Source organism: Loxodonta africana, chromosome 17, assembly GCF_030014295.1.
Source record: "Loxodonta africana isolate mLoxAfr1 chromosome 17, mLoxAfr1.hap2, whole genome shotgun sequence".
Lineage (NCBI taxonomy): Eukaryota > Metazoa > Chordata > Mammalia > Proboscidea > Elephantidae > Loxodonta > Loxodonta africana.
In genome coordinates, this window is record NC_087358.1 from 78,002,977 (window position 1) to 78,020,125 (window position 17,149).

Genomic DNA, 17,149 nt, shown 5'->3' on the forward strand with positions numbered 1-17,149 from the left:
TGGTACGTTACTCCAGCCTTTTCGAAGCCTCTGTGGATGGTCTCTGGGGTTATTTTCCTCCAAGCAGACGCCACCCACTTGTAGACTTCTGTAAACATCACCTGCTTCACTTGTCCTGATGGTGTGAACTCATGAATCCCAAACTGCATCCATTCATCCCACTTTCTTCTCAAAAAAGTCTTCAACAGGTAGTTGACCACTGTATCTAGCAGATGCAGCTTGCAGGTAAGGCCACCAGGTATGACTGCTAAATGGGCACCAGCTAATATAATTTTGAACATTTTTTGTGAGCAGCCAAGGCTCAAAAATTAGTAGAATTCTTTGAAAACAATCCCCCCTGCCTGGCCCTATAACATTTATATACCCATGCTTTCATAACATCACAGTCCATCCATCCCTTCTTATTACAATTAACAACCACACTGGTGGGCAGCTTTTCACGGGTCATGGTAACTCTCTTGAAAATCACAATCAGCTCTAATTTCATCCCAGTCGCAGTGCAACCAATGACTACAGTGAAGCAAGTCCTCTTGTGCCTAGTGGTTCTAATGGCTAGTTTTCATACCTGAAGCAGCCACAGTCCTAGTGGCTGGAATGCCAAATGACACTGGAACCCTGTCAATATTAATTATGTCCACTGCCGTGATACTGAGTTCAGAGATTTCTTTGGTGATGAATTTGTTGGACCTGACCATCTTTTCCTCTGCAGTCATCTGGAAGTTGCTGGCCTACAGCAGTTCTTTCTCACGGAAAGACCATTCCTTTTTCATGAATTTAGATACCCAGGTGAAACCTGCCTTGAAATCCGGGATAGCCCTTTTGTGACCAGCAGAATTTATGTTTTCGACCTCTTTTATTGAGATCCTCAAACCCCACTACTATAGGGTGGCATCAGGGTGGGGTCTTGTGTGACACTGTGAAACAGAAGGAAGTTCACTGGTGCCACGCTGCTATGACAAGAGGTCAGCACATGAAGTGCTGCATACAGATGAGTGCTTGTATGAAGCTTTTGTCTCTTACCTTTCCACAAGGAGATAAGACTTGGAAGTACACTTACTGTTTCCTGAGCATTACTGGGAAGGTGCTGTTTTCATGATTAGGAAATATTCAACGGAATGATTTATTTTCAGGGGCCATAAAGTGTAATCACGTTTTACCGTGCTGAAAAACCACTGGGATATGTAAGTCCCACTCAAATTTTTTGTTTTTTGGGCTTCTGTGCAGGGAAATAAGCCTCGCAAGTTCACTTGTTTCCTAAGTGTTAATAGGAAGGTGCTGTTTTTGTGATCAGGAAATATTCAATGGACTGCAGCAGTCATGTTCCCGTGACAGCACTTCCTTTTCGGGACTTTTATTTCTACGGGAGGCTGGAATTCCTTATTCCTGAAACACTTCTCTTTTTCAGAAATGGCTACTTAAACAGCTGACGAAGCTGTAGCAATTTTATTTTCTTCACCCTGAATGCAGATGATTCTGAGAGGGACTGTGACAAAGATGCATCGAAGGAGCTTGCCAGTTTTTGTGAATCTGAAGCTCAATGCAATGGTGACAATGGCAGTTACACGGTGTCACAGGATGATGACACAGTCGATGTCACAAAAGAAAGGACTCAAGCAGATGCTGATGGCCCTGGTGACAGCAAAGGAAACGAAGGGGGATGGGGCAAAGACGTCTCCTCATTTGAGCAGATAATGGGCTCGCTTGAGCAAGATGCCAAAGTTTTCCCAGACTTGACTCCTGAAGATACCAACGTAGGTTTTTTGGTCTGTGTTTATCAAAAAAATCTTGGAAATTATAAAGGACCAAATGAATCTGTATGCCGCGTAGAAGCATACAAGATGATACAGAGGGCAGGAGGTTAGAGTGCCAAGTAAAAACTGGCAGCCTATAACCATAAAGAAAATAAGACATTCACTGCTGTGCATATACTGAAGGGCATACACGTCTTGTGGGGCTTCCACGTTACCGACCCAGTGGCCCCTCTTCGGTGTAACTTCCATGCCAGAACTTATCGCTAAAACAGAACTGAAGAAACTGAACAAGAACACACACTGCAATGACAATTCAAAAGCTGTGCCCCAAGGAGAAACTGGCTACAACTGGCTTCACAAATGGCATCCTACTATCAATGCTTTCAACAGTCCCATAAAGGAAATCTATGTGTCATCAGCTGTCACGGCAGGTGATGAAAGCATAGTGCCATTCCAGGGTTGTTTGTCAATAAAGCATACATGCCCACAAAACCCGTCAGGTGCAGGTACAACGTTGGGTGGTCGGCTGACACAGGAACTGACTTTCTAAGTTACTTTGACATCTGTTTAGTAAAAAAAGGCACAGACGCTAACTCATGTCTCCCCCTCGGTAAGAGCGCTGTTCCTGGACTATGTCACTCATACGCCAATTCTCATAGGCTCCTTGCCTTCAACTTCTTTTCCTCTTATCTCTTGATGAACATCATGAACGACAGGGGACTGTAAGCTGACGGCAGAGTGCAAGTAATTCAAAAAGGGCCTTCCAGAAATGATAAAGAGGAAAGATTAATTACAGCAGGGCCAGTTTGTTTCATATAAAGGGATGTGTGTCAGCAGCTAAGTGGCAGGATGGGTAAGAAAATATGACCCATCCATATGCTGTCTATGAGATACACCTTGGGCTCAAAGACACAAACAGGTTAAAGATAACAGGATGGAAAAGACTATTCCATGCAAATAGTAACCAAAGGACAGCAGGTGGCCATGCTGGTATACCTGGGAAGCCAGACGATATTGCCTTTTCTTTCCAAAATTTTAATTTATGTTTTTTAATACAAAAAGCAATATATTTCTCATTCACCTAGTTAATTAATCCAAAGGGAAAAAAGTAAAAGATGGTTACAGTGAGTACTGAACACGTTTAGCAATATATATAGGAACAATGCTTTTGACAAGTTTTATAAATATCTGGTACAAACTAGTTAAATAAAATATTTTAGAGATGATAAAATCAGTTTACCTAACCTGCATTCCTTCAAAGAGACATTTGCACTTGTCGTCCTGGCTTAAAACCAAAACAAATACCTCAAATTACTCTCGTTTTTGCAAATAAATCTATTGTATTAGTTAAACTGTATAAAGTTTGTGAGGATATGTTTGGATAAAAGAATTAAAACCAAAATTAAGGCAAACCTGACAGCTGGTATCAGGTAAATAGCACATTTAAAAGGACCTTTGTTAATAAAATGCCTTTAATGTGCCTGTAACTATATGTGTTAAAGGGAATGTTTGCACATCTGATCCCCACAGCATTTGTGAGGAAAAAAAATGATATTCCCATTCCACTGAAGAGAAAGCTAAGGCCTACGGCAGTGACGTTCAGTATCACACAGCTCAGTCCCTGGCACAAACACTTACCAACGGCCTTCTTGGCCGATCTGCCTTACTAACATGAAGATAGGTTCCAAGCATCAAAACAAGTGTGAGCTCCTGAGTCTAGAAAAGACTCCAGCTTGAGTGGGAATCCACTCAACGGCAATGGGTTTGGGTTTTTTTTTTTTTTTTTGGTTTATGATGAGTGAGAGGACAATCAGCAAAATTTACAGTAAACTGGAGTAAGAAGGGAAGCTGATAGCATGAAAGGCAAAAAATGACTTGAAAATTCATGATGTGGCAACGCTCCCCAAAAGCTGGGATAAACTAGAATGGAAAAACTATCTTAATTGAGAAGCCAATATCCAGTCATCTCAATCTTAGGTGTTTGGCAAACATTTCCATATAAATAATTACCCTGAAACTTCACTGAGGTAGACAATGTTAGGAATGAATTGAGTTTGCGTTATTAAAAAAAAAGAAAGAAAGCTGCAGGGAAACACTATGGAGAATGGTCCTATATTTAATCCTACATTTATAAAAAAATTTTTTTTTCGTTATTTGCAAAAATCCCTTTTGGTAAAGTGCTTAGATGCCATTTTATTCCTACATTTAAAGGTTAACGTTAAGTATCTTATAGCTAAAGGATCAACGCAAAGCTGGGCTTTAAAAAAAAACTACCAAAGTTCACAGCAAGCTTTTAACTTTTTTTCCCAACTGGACTACAAGCTACTCAAAATACAGAGAAGCCCTGTCTTTTCATTCATTAATCTTCAGGATCCAGCACTTGGTGGCTACTTAAACTAATAACTAGCATATTTGACTCATCTCTCAAGCTGTTCATTTTATATAAAGTGAACAAACTGAGGTTTGTGGTACTTCACATGAAATTCAACAAAATATCCTCCAAGCCCACTTTCATTCCCATTTTCCCTAGGGAAAAGTACCAGGGAATCTAAGTTACAGCCTTAATCCCTCTTTCTGACCCTACTTTCTTAGAATTATATTTCTTTCACTAAAATACCTTTATGTGCTTACAGGTAAAATTAATTCTTAAGAATGGCAACAAAACCCGATTCATGATAATATAAAAAATAAATCTAATACTAGATCTGCTAAAAATAAATATCTTCTTGTGCTTCAACATCATTTTTAAGCACTTAATGATGAATTTGCGAATCTGAACCTGCACCTGGAAAGATCTCCAGGAAAAGAAAAGCTACGAACCAAGTGAAAGAAAATAGCTACTCAACCAAAAAGCCAAATCTATTGCTGTTGAGCTGATTCCGACTCACAGCAATCCTACAGGACACAGTAGAACTGTTCCATAGAGTTTCCAAGGAGCGCCTGGTGGATCTGAACTGCAGGCCTTTTGGTTAGCAGCCGTAGCACTTAACCACTATGCCACAAGGGTTTCCAGCTACTCAAAGGGACGTATTTTTGTACTTGTCTTGCTCCAATTTCTGCTACGTAGATTGCTCCAGTCTTCCTATCCACATCTAAGAGATGAGGCAAAACTTGATCTGCAAGTTGGAGGGTGCTGACCACAGAACAGCTGCCGATGCTGCCTACTGGGGGTGCTGCCACAAATGAGAGCCGGCTAAGGTTCAACTGGGCTACAATCAAGTACTTCCCGTCAGGAGTAAATCTAGGAGGAAGACATTTATACAATAAATTTATGTGACATAAACCTAAGTGCTTACTTTTCAAACATGTTTATCCCCCACAGTGAGAAACAAAACACTTAATACTTGCTGATTGGCTCCTTTAAGAATTTAAATTTGATCTAATTCTGTTTATGAGGGAGCAAGAGATTTGTGATGGCAGGCATAGCCAAAGTTTAGCATACTTTTTTTTTAAAATATCAATATCAGAGTACCACACAAAATCAAACTAAGGGAGAGCTGATGTTAAGCTGGGTCTGATACTACAGACTCAGGCTTTGATTTTCATTGTGTTAAAAAATTTCCCCTAAGTATTCGGCGGGTAAAGGCTGTAGGAGAACTCCAGCACACATTCTCTGATGCTTGGGTAGACCAGTAGACTTGGGAGCCTGTGTTCATTCAGACTGGGACCTGAAGCGCCATTATACATCCTCTGTATTCTTGTTTCCTTCTCACTCTCCTTTTTTCCCCTGCTTAAAATTAACAGTAACTATTTAAAACTCCCAGCTAGCTATCCAAAGGAACTAAGTCACATAAACTGAATAAAACAATATTTTAAAATAGAGAGCAACAATTACCTGACTGAAGATGGTCCCTCTTCTGTGAAACAATTATCCCACGCTCCTAACCATTCCCCAGTGTCTTTATCAAACACTTGGATTCTTTTATTTCCTCGGTCAGCAACCCAGACCTGAGACACAACAACAAAAAGTTTATTGAAAAAGACCCACATTGTAATGAGAAGAAAGAGAAAGGAAGGGGGAAGAGAGAATGTTTATTTTCATTAGTTTTACATATATTACATCATTTAATCTTATAGGGTCAAAGAAGAAGGTATGAGCCCCATTTCAAGATGAGGAAACTAAAGGTCAGAAAGGTTAAATAATTTGTCTGAAGTGAGCAGATAGTAACAGAGAACCACAACCTGAACGGCCATCTACCTTAAGCACAGCCATATGATGCAGTTCTGCTAAAGCAGCACACAAATGACTAAAACGCGGGAGCCCTCCCGCAGAACACAGGGCATCAGTGAATGCTGAAAGGCAACACAAAGCGGCACACAAATGACTAAAACGCGGGAGCCCTCCCGCAGAACACAGGGGATTAGTGAATGTTGAAAAGCAACAGTACTCATCGAGTGCTCCAGCAAACACTCGTTCCACTGAGTACTGCCACCCTGTCAGGTCCTGGTCCAGGAAACTGAGAGGACAGTGAACAGGAGAAGCTGCCTTGCTTCTCAGGAACTCAGGCTAGCCGGCAGTCAGGCCTTCATATTGTAACATCGTTAATTTACACTTGCTATTCAAAGCACTGAACCGCTTAAAAACGAAGCATAAAAAATAACCTAGCATTTAAGTTTGTAACAGGCTCTAGAGTTATTAAGAGTTTCTTTAAAACAGGAAAGTAGATTCATTATAAATTACATTTCATGGGTAGTGTCTGATGTTGGGGAACCCTGGTGGTGCAGTGGTTAAGAGCTCAGCTGCTAACCAAAAGTTCAGCAGTTGGAATCTACCAACCGCTCCTTGGAAATGCTACAGGGCAACTCTACTCTGTCCTATGGGGTCATTATGAGTTGGAATCAACTTGATGGCAATGGGTTTGGTTTGGTTTTATTTGCTTTTGGCAACCTACAGCATACACAGAGCGGGAAGGTTTTGAATGGCATGTGGTGAGAGCTGTGGGGAGGTCTTCAAGAAAGCACTGGAGGGGAGGGCCGACTCTGCTGGCCTCCACCTCTCCACTTTGGGCCCCCTGAATTTCTTGATTTTGAATTCAGGGACTAATTTTCAGGGTAAACTTGACTATATTTTTGTCAAGAACTATGCATTTCAGTAGCTATTAAAGTCATTTCTAATCAGAAACAAATAAGACTCATACCATGTTAGAAAGGTTGACCCTTAAGCAAAGTAATTTTTTAAAGTCTCTTCCTCGTCTCTAATTCTTTATTAAATATAGGTTCCTTAAATATTTTGGGATCATTGTCTCAGTCACGGAAACTCTGGTGGCGTAGTGGTTAAATGCTATGGCTGCTAACCAAAAAGTCGGCAGTTCAAGTTCACTAGGTACTCCTCGGAAAATCTATAGGGCAGTTCTACTCAGTTCTGTAGGGTCGCTATAAGTTGGAATCAACTCAAGGGCAACAGGTTTGGTTTGGTTTGGTTTTTCTGGTCTGTCAAATGACCAAGAAGGAAATATAGTTTAGACCCTAGGATCAATGATAACAATTACCAGCATTATCTTTCCTACTTGATGAATTTTGATCATGGGAATTCCTGTTTAAGAAACAACATTGCCAAGTCTTTAATTCTAGAACTAACTTTTCTATCAGGTTTTGGTGATGAGTAAATTAGTTAATCATGTAAAATGCTCACAAACGTATCTTTCACGCAGTTAAGTGCTCAATGCTGTTACTGTCAAAAAAATCCTATTGTTATTATAAAATGACAATGAGCAAAAATTAACACTTCATTCTTCACTCAGCAGTGCCAGAGCACCCCACTGAAATGACCTCCAAAGCCCCTAGGGAGAACATTCATCAGCATGGTGAATTTACCTAGCTCTTTTTGCCTGTTCAGAAATTTCATCTTGTCACCCAAAGCTTGTCCGCACCCCACCCCCCCCAAAAAACCCATTGCCATTAAGTCAGTTCAAATCATAATGACTCTATGACAGAGCAGAGCTGCTTCACAGGGAATCCAAGGAGCAGCTAGTGGATTCAAATTGCTGAGCTTCTGGTTAGCCAAGCTCTTAACCACTGTGCCACCAGGGCTCTCAGGAGGGGTATTATTAACCAACCTCAGAAGAGTAGTATGTAAAACCAGAATTCTAGCTTTCTAGTTCCCAGCAGACATACAAAGTTCACATGGTGACTTATCTTACTGTCATAAGTGAACTTGTCAATTTATAATGAGAAACTATAAATACACAAGAGCACGTAAAGATTCATAATGAAAACATTCTCACCTTGTCAACACAGAAAGCCAAGTCATAATCAGAAGGTTGTGTCCATCAGAAGTCGACATGGATTAAATAACTGATGGTATGAAGCCAAGATGGCCCGGGACTGCCACTGTGCACCTTCCCACAAGACATGTCATTGAACAAATATGGACAGGATGGCTACTATGTGCTAGGCACTAAGATACAAAGCAAGAGATTCAGTATGTGTCCTCACAGCCTACAGTTTATCAGGAGCAAAAGAAAATTAATCAAATGATTATACTATAGCATGAGAGATACTATAACAGGTAAGCACAGACTATCAAAGGAAAACGGGACAAAACACAAACGTAAAATTTTTTTTGGTGGGAAGTGTTATGAATTGTGTCCCCTCAAAATATGTCTTGAAAATCCTAACCCCTGTCCCTGTGGCTATAATCTCATTTGGGATAGGGCTCTTCGTTATGTTAACTAGGACATACTAGTATAGGGCTGTTTTAAGCCAATCGCTTTTGAGACATAAAAGAACGGATTAAGCACAGAAGAAAGCAGACACAGGGGAAGACCTGCAGTGTCTGAGGACGACAGAGGTGACCACTCAACAAGCCCAGGATGCCTCGCCAGAGAAGCCAAGACAAGGATTCTCCCCCAGAATGGACAGAGAATGCCTTCTCCTCGAGCCAGCACCTTGATTTCAGACTTCTAGTCTCTTAAACCGTGAGAAGATAAGTTTGTTTGTTAAAGGCACCCGCTTGTGGTATTTCTGTTACAGCAGCAATACGAAACTGAGACGGGGGCACAGATGCAGGAGGGTAACAACCCCAAAGAAGTAATATTTACCCTAAAACTCAAAGGATGAGTAAAAGAAAAAGAGGTGGTAGTGAGTGGGGGTAGAAAATAGAGAAACTGAACTTTGTTGGTTAAAGCTCTCTTTCCCAGACAGAGAGGAGTTAGTGCCTAGGTGGCTCTCTTTTTCATGCTTCCTAGATCAGTCTCTCCCATTCTCCCCTTTTGATCAATACATTTTTTTTTTCTAGACTTGAAAATATATTCAAACACTTACAGTAAAATTTTGCTAGTAGAAGGGGCAACTTGTTGCACTCCCCCTACCCGTAGTAGCTTTATCTGTGTTCTGATCCATATTTGTTCCTCTCACACTTTGGATGATATAAAAACCAGCTGCCCTTGAGACCATCCTGACTCATGGTGACCCAATGTGTCAGTGTAAAACTGTGCCCTATAAGGTTTCCATGCTGTGACGTTTTGGATGCAGCTCACCATGCTTTTCTTCCAAGGTGCCTCTGGGTGGGTTCAAACTGCCAACTTTTGGGTCAGTAGCAAGCACCTAACCATTTGTGCGCCCTAGAAACTCCTTAGATGACATAGGATATCTATTTCGTTCATTTCCGAATATTTGGTGATCCCCTTCATTATAGGTCCCCAATATTTATAAAAGAGTATGTGTACATACCCAGCATCAGAAGAACTGCCCAGACATACATACACATACTAACACACATCCACATCCACATGTCCAGGAACACAAGTGTGCACACAAACATGCCCAAATATACCTAGACAGACACACACCCATATACACACACATTCAGATACACAGTCCTGGATAAAATGATGCTGGATTTTTACCCGACCAGCTGAATCAACTGTAACGCTGTGAGGTATGTTGAACTGAGTAGGCCCTGTCCCGTTTTCTCCATGCAACCAAAGGATCATGAAATCTGCGAAAGGTAAACATACTTGGTCAGAACGATATACGGTGTACCTTACACATTTGCACATTATATTTTGTGATATAAGTTGCAGAAATAGTATTGAATTAAACTCCCCACTGACTATGCTTTCCTGGCTTCCTGTTTATATACTCAGTTGCCTAACTCTTACAGTTTACAAAAAAATTTTTTTTCCTTCCCTGCTTCAAGTAATTAATCTACTTGTTTAATTAGTATCTCCACTTATATTATTTCATCACTGCCCCCAAATCATTTAAGGTTCATGACATCCTCTCCCTCAAACTGGTTCCCCTTTACAACTTCCCTGTTATTTGGTATCACCACTCTTTGAAAAAACATTATGTTTTTATTGTTTCTCTCCTGGAGCAATGGTTAAGCGTTCGAATGCTAACCAAAAGGTAGGCAGTTTGAATTTACCCAGCAGCTCCCTGGGGGAAACACCTGGCAATCTGTTTCTGTAAAGGTTATAATCTAGGAAGCCCTAAGGGGCAGTTCTATTCTGTCACATGGGGTCACTATGAGTCAAAATCGACCCGACAGCACCTAACAGCTGCTTTATTATCCATACTCAATCTGTCTTCTAAATTTAGCTGTTTATAGGACGCCTGTACTAAAGAATTTTACATATATAAGACTGCAACAACTCCAACAAGGACCAAAAAATGAGAACAGGCTCACATATGGATGTGTACAGGCATACAGACATACAGGTAGATACAGGTGTATACTTCTGTGAGAACAGATGGAAATATCTATACGTACGTGTAAACACAGACGTGTGTGGGCTGGCACATATATTCACTGAAGACACAACTACAGAGACTTCTGAGACATAAGCAAACACCTTCCGAGATTAGTCTTCTAGGCTTGAAAGCTTAGGATGACAGTCTTATGGGACAGCTCAGTCAAAAGTTCATGTTCTGCATCCAGGTGAAGTGAGTAGTGTCTGGGGTCTTAAAAGCTTGCCAGCGTCCATCTAAGATACAACTACTGGCCTTTACTCATCAAGAGCAAAAGAAAAAGAAGGTAACCAAAATCTCAGAGAAGAAACAAGTCTACAAGGCCAATAATCTACACAAGCCATGACCTCAACTACCCTGAGACCAAAAAAACTAGATGGTACCCAGCTATAACCACTGACCAATCTGACCAGGATCACAACAGATGATCCCAGACAGAATGGGAGAAAAATGTAGAACAAAATTCAAATTCTTAAAAAAGGCCAGACTAACTAGACCACCTGAGACGAGACGGCTCCCTCTTGTGCCCTGAGACACTCTTTAAATCTTGAACCAAAACTACCCTGAGATGAACTTTTAGCAGAAAAGCAGGGTGACATACAAGATAAAAGATATCCACTTAGTGATGAAGATCAAAGATCAAAGCCTTCTGTATGGAATATACCTCAAAATAAAGAAAACAAAAATCCTCAAAACTAGACCAATAAGCCACATCATGATAAACAAGAAAATATTGAAGCTGTCAAGGATTTCATTTTATTTGGATCTACAATCAACGCCCACGGAAGCAGCAGTCAAGAAATCAATCTGCCAAAGGCAAACCTGCTGCAAAAGACTTCTTCAAATTGCTAAAAAGCAAAGATGCCACTTTAAAGACTAAGGGGAGCCTGACTCAAGCCATGGTGTTTTCAGTTGCCTTATATGCATGCAAAAGCTGGACAGTGGATAAAGAACACCGAAGAAGAATTGATATCTTTGAATTATGGTGTTGTTGAAGAACACTGAATATACCATGGACTGCCAAAAGAACGAACAAATCTGTCTTGGAAGAAGTACAGCCAGAATGCTCCTTAGAAGCAAGTATGGCGAGACTTTGTCTCACATATTTTGGACATGTTATCAGCAGGGATCAGTCCCTGGAGAAGGACATCATGCTTGGTAGAGTGTCAGCGAAAAAAGTGAAGACTCTCAAGAGACGAACTGACACAGTGACTGCAACAAGGGGCTCAAGCATAACAATGATTGTGAGGATGGCGCAGGACCAGGCAGTCTTTCATTGTAAGTTGGAACCGACTCGATGGTACAACATCCGTACAAGTCCAAAAGGTCAACATTTAACCCAAAGCAAAGACAAGGGAAACTACAGTACTGGAAACAGAACAACCAGAACACAATTAAAGAGAATGTTGACACACTGTGAAAAATGCAACTAATGTCATTGATCAGTTTATGTGGAAATTGTCAAAAGGGCACTCAACTTTCTGCGTAAACTTTAACCAAAAACACGTTTAAGAAAAAAGAAATCCAATAAAGGTTTATGCTGCCACTGTCAAATAAAGTATATGAAATGTTTCTTCAAAGAAAAACAAAAAGAGTTGTTTCTTTCATATAAACATTGGGATTCTTGCTTTATTCTCGCCCTACCTCCCTTTAACTGCCACTAATCAAATCCAGTTATTGGGTGATAAATGCACTAAATAACCTACAAATGAGAGCTCTCTCCATATATATCCTGATGTAGTACTGTGTCTTATAAACTCTGCTTCTATAACACCACTTTTTTACTAAAAAATCCTCAAAGACTCTTATAAGCAAATATAACTTCAAAAAGCCTTAGATAAGCTTTCGAAAATCTCCCAAATCTTATTTTCCACTATTCAAATGTTTATCTTCAGCGCCTTTCCTAGAAGCCATACTAATTACTAATTAGCACCTCCCGACCCTCTGTGGGAAGCCCTGCTGGTGTAGTGGTTAGTGGTTAAGAGCTATGGCTGTTAACCGAGAGGCTGGCAGTTCAAATCCACCAGACACTCCTTGGAAACCCTATGGGGCATTTCTACCCATCCTATATGGTAGCTATCAGTCAGAATTGACTTGACAATAATGAGCTTTTTTTTTTTTTGGACCCTGTGTGATAGTTTTCCATGAGTGCTCTCCCCATCCTTTCTTTCTCCTCCCACCAAATCGTTACAGTTCAAGGCCTACTTCCCTCATGAAATCTTGTTCTACTTCTTCAGACAGTACTAGTTTCCCATCTCTTGGTCCTATTTTAAAAATCAATACCAGAGAATCAGCATTTAATTGTTTATAACAGATCTCCACTCAAAATATTACAGAGGACACAGAGCTGACCACTCAATAAAAGACTTAATGATTTATCAGCCTGTGGGATACCTTGATGCTGGGATTCCAGGTTCCTAACTTCCCTATTTTGAATTGGATAGGATACCCACTTATCTCTTGAGTCCTTTGTAAACTCTCATGCCACCTCCAGTTCTGTTCATTTTGGAGGAAACTCCTAAATGAAGAAAACAGGCCTGTACTCAGAATTATTTATCATTGGCCATTCCAAGCACCTATCCTCTAGTTTTTTTCTAGTAATACACTTGAGCCCTTTATACACAGCTTCATATTCTAAATTCTACTTATAACATTCTTATAATATCATACTACGTTAAGTCACGTACCTTGGGACAGTTTGAACAATCTGTTATTCAATCCTCCATCTCCATCCACAATATAAATATCGCCTGTGTCTTCCACATACAACTCTGCAGGGTTATCAAACTGCAGGGGGTTCAAATCAGTGCCTTTTTTGCCTGGGGTACCCAAGACTTGAATAAGATCACCAAAGGAATTATATTTTTTAACAGTATGACCATAAGATCCTGAAAACACAGACACACACAAATATAACCACTGTGCAAACATTCCTATTTTTCAAATAAGCTGAGAATAAGAATTTGATAGAATTAAACAGTAATAAATGGTTGACAGGCTCAGATAACTAACTGTCATACTTGGCAAGCAAAAGAGGTCTACGTTACTTATACTCAAATTTCTCCGTGAATTAAAATCTTACCCACCCCAAAATAAAAAAAAAGCAGACTTCAAATTCAAATACACCAGAAAATATAGTCTACTCATTATACAGAAAGCTACTGATGTTAACAGATTATTGGTGCATCATTTTCTTCTTGAATCTCGCGGCTCTCAATAAACATTATTTATAAAAGATACTCAAGAATAACAACTCATATTTGAAACTGTTATTTCAGTCATTTGTGTACAAATCTAGAATCTCAGTAGGTCATAAAAACAGATGGTTTTTAGCTACATTTTCTCCTAATGAAAACAAATTAAAAATTCAACTCACTAACTTTTCTTTCCTAAAAACAAAATAATCTTTCCAAATCACTAGTATCTTATCTTCTCACTTACAGTAAATTTTTGTTCATTAGAATTATCTTACAAACAAATGTATAATGCAGAACACAGACAAATAAAGAAAAACCATAAGCAGTAGATATCAACTCGAAGGTATGCAAGAGCAAATTATTAACCGGTAGGTGTTCAAAAGACAATTTGGATAGACTGAGCTTACTAAAAGGAGCCATGGTGGTGCAGTGGTTAAGGGCTCAGCTGCTAACCAAAAGGCCAGCAGTTCAAACCTACCAGCCACTCTACAGGAGAAAGATGTGGCAGGGTCCGTTTCCGTAAAGATTACAGCCTAGGAAACCGTAGGGAGCAGTTCTACTCTGTCCTACAGGGTTGCAATGAATCGGAATCGACTTGATGGCAATGGGCATGTGCTATGAGCTTACTTAAATGCATCAGCTTGCATTACGATTCTATGCCAAAAAATGTATTTATGACCATACTTTTTTTGGGGGCTTGAGCTAAAGTTTGCAGAATAGTAAGAGACCACAACATTATTAAAAAAAGAAAATCTGGAGGTTTCTAAAGAATTAGCAAAGGGGGATAGAATACCAGTAAATAACATTTTAAAAAATGGCTGATTTGCAATCATAATTCTATTGGAGGTAATTTATTCTTTGAAAAATGAAAAGGAATGCAAAAACTGTCTTCAGATCTGTTGGTAGGAAGAAAAAGCTATTATGGAAAGAATGATGATTATCATCCGTGTTCTTTCTGTTCTGGAATTTAGGGAAGTTTTTTATAAGAAAAATTTTTAATGGGTCACATAGATGGAATGATATCAAGAGTAAAGGCCTTTGACAGTAGAATTCCCCCGGAAAAAAAAAAAAAGCGAAAACAGTCAAATTTCATCACACTGACCTTAGAGATAACCTAGACTTTTAGGCCTAACCAGAATCTTATCATTGAAAATATAACTTGATATAAATGGGCCATCAGATGAGGCTCAGAAATCTTTTGAGTTCTGAGAACAGATGCGGCAATGGCACTAGTTATAAAAACTGAGACCTCATTAATTAAAAAAAAAAGTATCTGAACTAGTCAGAAACGGGGAGAATCAGATTTCCTTATACTTGTGAATTTAATTGGGTTAAGGATTATTAGAAATATCTGTCATCCCATTTCTTTCTGAGGTCCTAAAGTAATGCCAAGCTATCTCTGGTACTGCCTTGTCTGAAGCCATAAACATGCGGAAACTGCTTTCTCTGCAAAGCCTCCCCATAGTTGTAAATTCAAGTGTGCTTACTCTGCTTTTCAGCAAACTGTACTAAAAATAGAGAAGGCTGAAAGATTTCAGACATGCTGCAGTCAGTGGGATTTCAGAAACATTAACACCAGTTTCTGCAAATCTTTGTACTTCGGGCAATAAAGGAGTTATGGGTTCTTAGCAGAATCCCTTTTGAAAGAAAACTGTAGAGATAAGGGTTCCATTCATTCCTTCAGCTTTAGGGACAGCCATTTTACCTGTCTTCGTAGAAGTGGTTCAGAGCTATTTAATCTGAAAATAGCAACTGGTGATTTAAAGTGCAACAGTCCCTTTATAAATTAAAAGAAAAATCATAACCTTCTTTTTAAATTTCTTGATTCTGCAAAGAGCAAAAAAAAAGATTTTTAGAAAATAAGAGCTTCCATTAATCGTTAGAGAAATTAAGATTAGATTCAGCAATTCTAACTTTAAAATGCACAGGCAAGAACACGGACAAAGATGTGATTTCCAGCAACATAATGTAATAAACATTATTACACATACCACTTCCTACATCCGTGATCCAGACAGATCTTTCATATGGTGTACTGGCTGCAAATATACCATGAGGTGTGTCAACTGTATCATTCCAGGCTCGTAGGAAATATCCGTCCTCTGTGAACACTAATACCTTTGGGATATTAACCCCTGTCTGAAAAAAAAAAAAAAAAATTTTTTTTTCCAAAAGGTACACAAAAATAACTGCTTAGATAGAATCAATTCTAAGTAAAAATAATCTTCATTTTAATGAAGATTTTAATTGAGAATTCTAGTAACTTAAAAAAACCCCTCAAAACCTAGTAATATTTGTATGAATCGCATTTAAAAAATTTTAAAAATGTGATAGATACAAATTCCACAATTTGCATAATATAAACATATGTGGCTATATGAGGAAGACTTTTTTTTTATGTTTGTAATTAAAAGAAAAGGCTTATTTTTACTTACTTGTGCTACATAAACCAATCCGTTGAAAGAATCAACTGCAACACAAAATGTTGTTCCAGAAAAGTATTCTGAATACTTCGGCCAACCCACATCCAGCCGGTAACGAATATTTTCAGGCGTCCAAGAAATCTGAAAAACAAAATTTCTTAAAATCTTAAATAACACAGAAAACTAAGATTCAGTTTATAGATTAAAAAAAAAAAACTATTTTCATGAATGCTTTGACAAACAGGGAGCCGTGGTGAGGCAGTGGTTAAGAGGTCGGCTACTAATCAAAGGTCAGCAGCTCGAATCCACCAGGGGCTCCATGGAAACCCTATGGGGAAGCTCTACCCTGTCCTTTAGGGTCGCTGTGAAGCGGAATGGATTCGACGGAAACGGGTTTGGTCTGATTGACAAACACATTTGCTGAACTAGAAAAGGGCTTACAAATTTAAATACCAAGACCACCACAATACCAAAACCAAACCAAACCCAGTGCGGTCCAGTCGATTCCGACTCATAGCAACCCTACAGGACAGAGTAGGACTGCCCCACAGAGTTTCAAACGAGCTCGTGGCGGATTACAACTCCCGACCCTTTGGTTAGGAGGCTTAGCACTTAACCACTACGCCACCAGGGACGAGCCTTAAAATTATTTAAGGACGCGCTGCGAGTGGAGGAAAAAGGAAACAAGAAAAGCGACGATATACGATGCACAAACGGAACTCTAAGACGGGCCCGCTGTCTCCAGCCCACTCTTGACCTTACATCCCACGACCCACCGTCACCTCCCAACAATGCAAACCTCACAGGCCCACAGCCGTTTCCTCATCACCCAACTCACCGAAGAGCCACAAAAACACGAATGCAAAACCAGAAACGTCAGAAACAAGCCGGCGCCGGCGCCGGCCACGCAGACCCAGAACCTCGCCATGACGAGACGAGAAACCGGGCGAGAGAGGCAAGTCCGCGATGAGAGCGCGGCCGGGCGGCGTCAACCACCGGCCCGAAGCCCCGATCTGCAATACGCCTCCCTGGGGGTGCAACCCAAGGAGCAGAGGCCCGGACGAAAGAAAACCGGAGAAGACTGGTT

At 39.9% G+C, this 17,149-nt stretch overlaps 1 protein-coding gene across 2 annotated transcripts; it reads right to left on the minus strand.

Moving 5' to 3' along the window:
- Window positions 1-440: 440 nt before the first annotated feature.
- On the minus strand, window positions 441-17,141 carry NHLRC3 (NHL repeat containing 3). 2 transcript variants are annotated; one of them, XM_010592652.3, is made up of 7 exons: window positions 16,901-17,141; window positions 16,075-16,203; window positions 15,631-15,778; window positions 13,130-13,261; window positions 9,599-9,690; window positions 5,587-5,699; window positions 441-4,992 (listed from the first exon to the last, which is right to left on the minus strand). In XM_010592652.3, exons 1-7 carry the CDS (start codon window positions 16,988-16,990, stop codon window positions 4,737-4,739), a joined length of 960 nt encoding a protein of 319 aa, XP_010590954.2. In that variant the 5' UTR covers window positions 16,991-17,141; the 3' UTR covers window positions 441-4,736. The 2 variants fall into 2 exon arrangements, with proteins under 2 accessions (XP_010590954.2, XP_010590952.2); XM_010592650.3 differs by having other exon boundaries at window positions 13,130-13,330.
- Window positions 17,142-17,149: the final 8 nt, after the last annotated feature.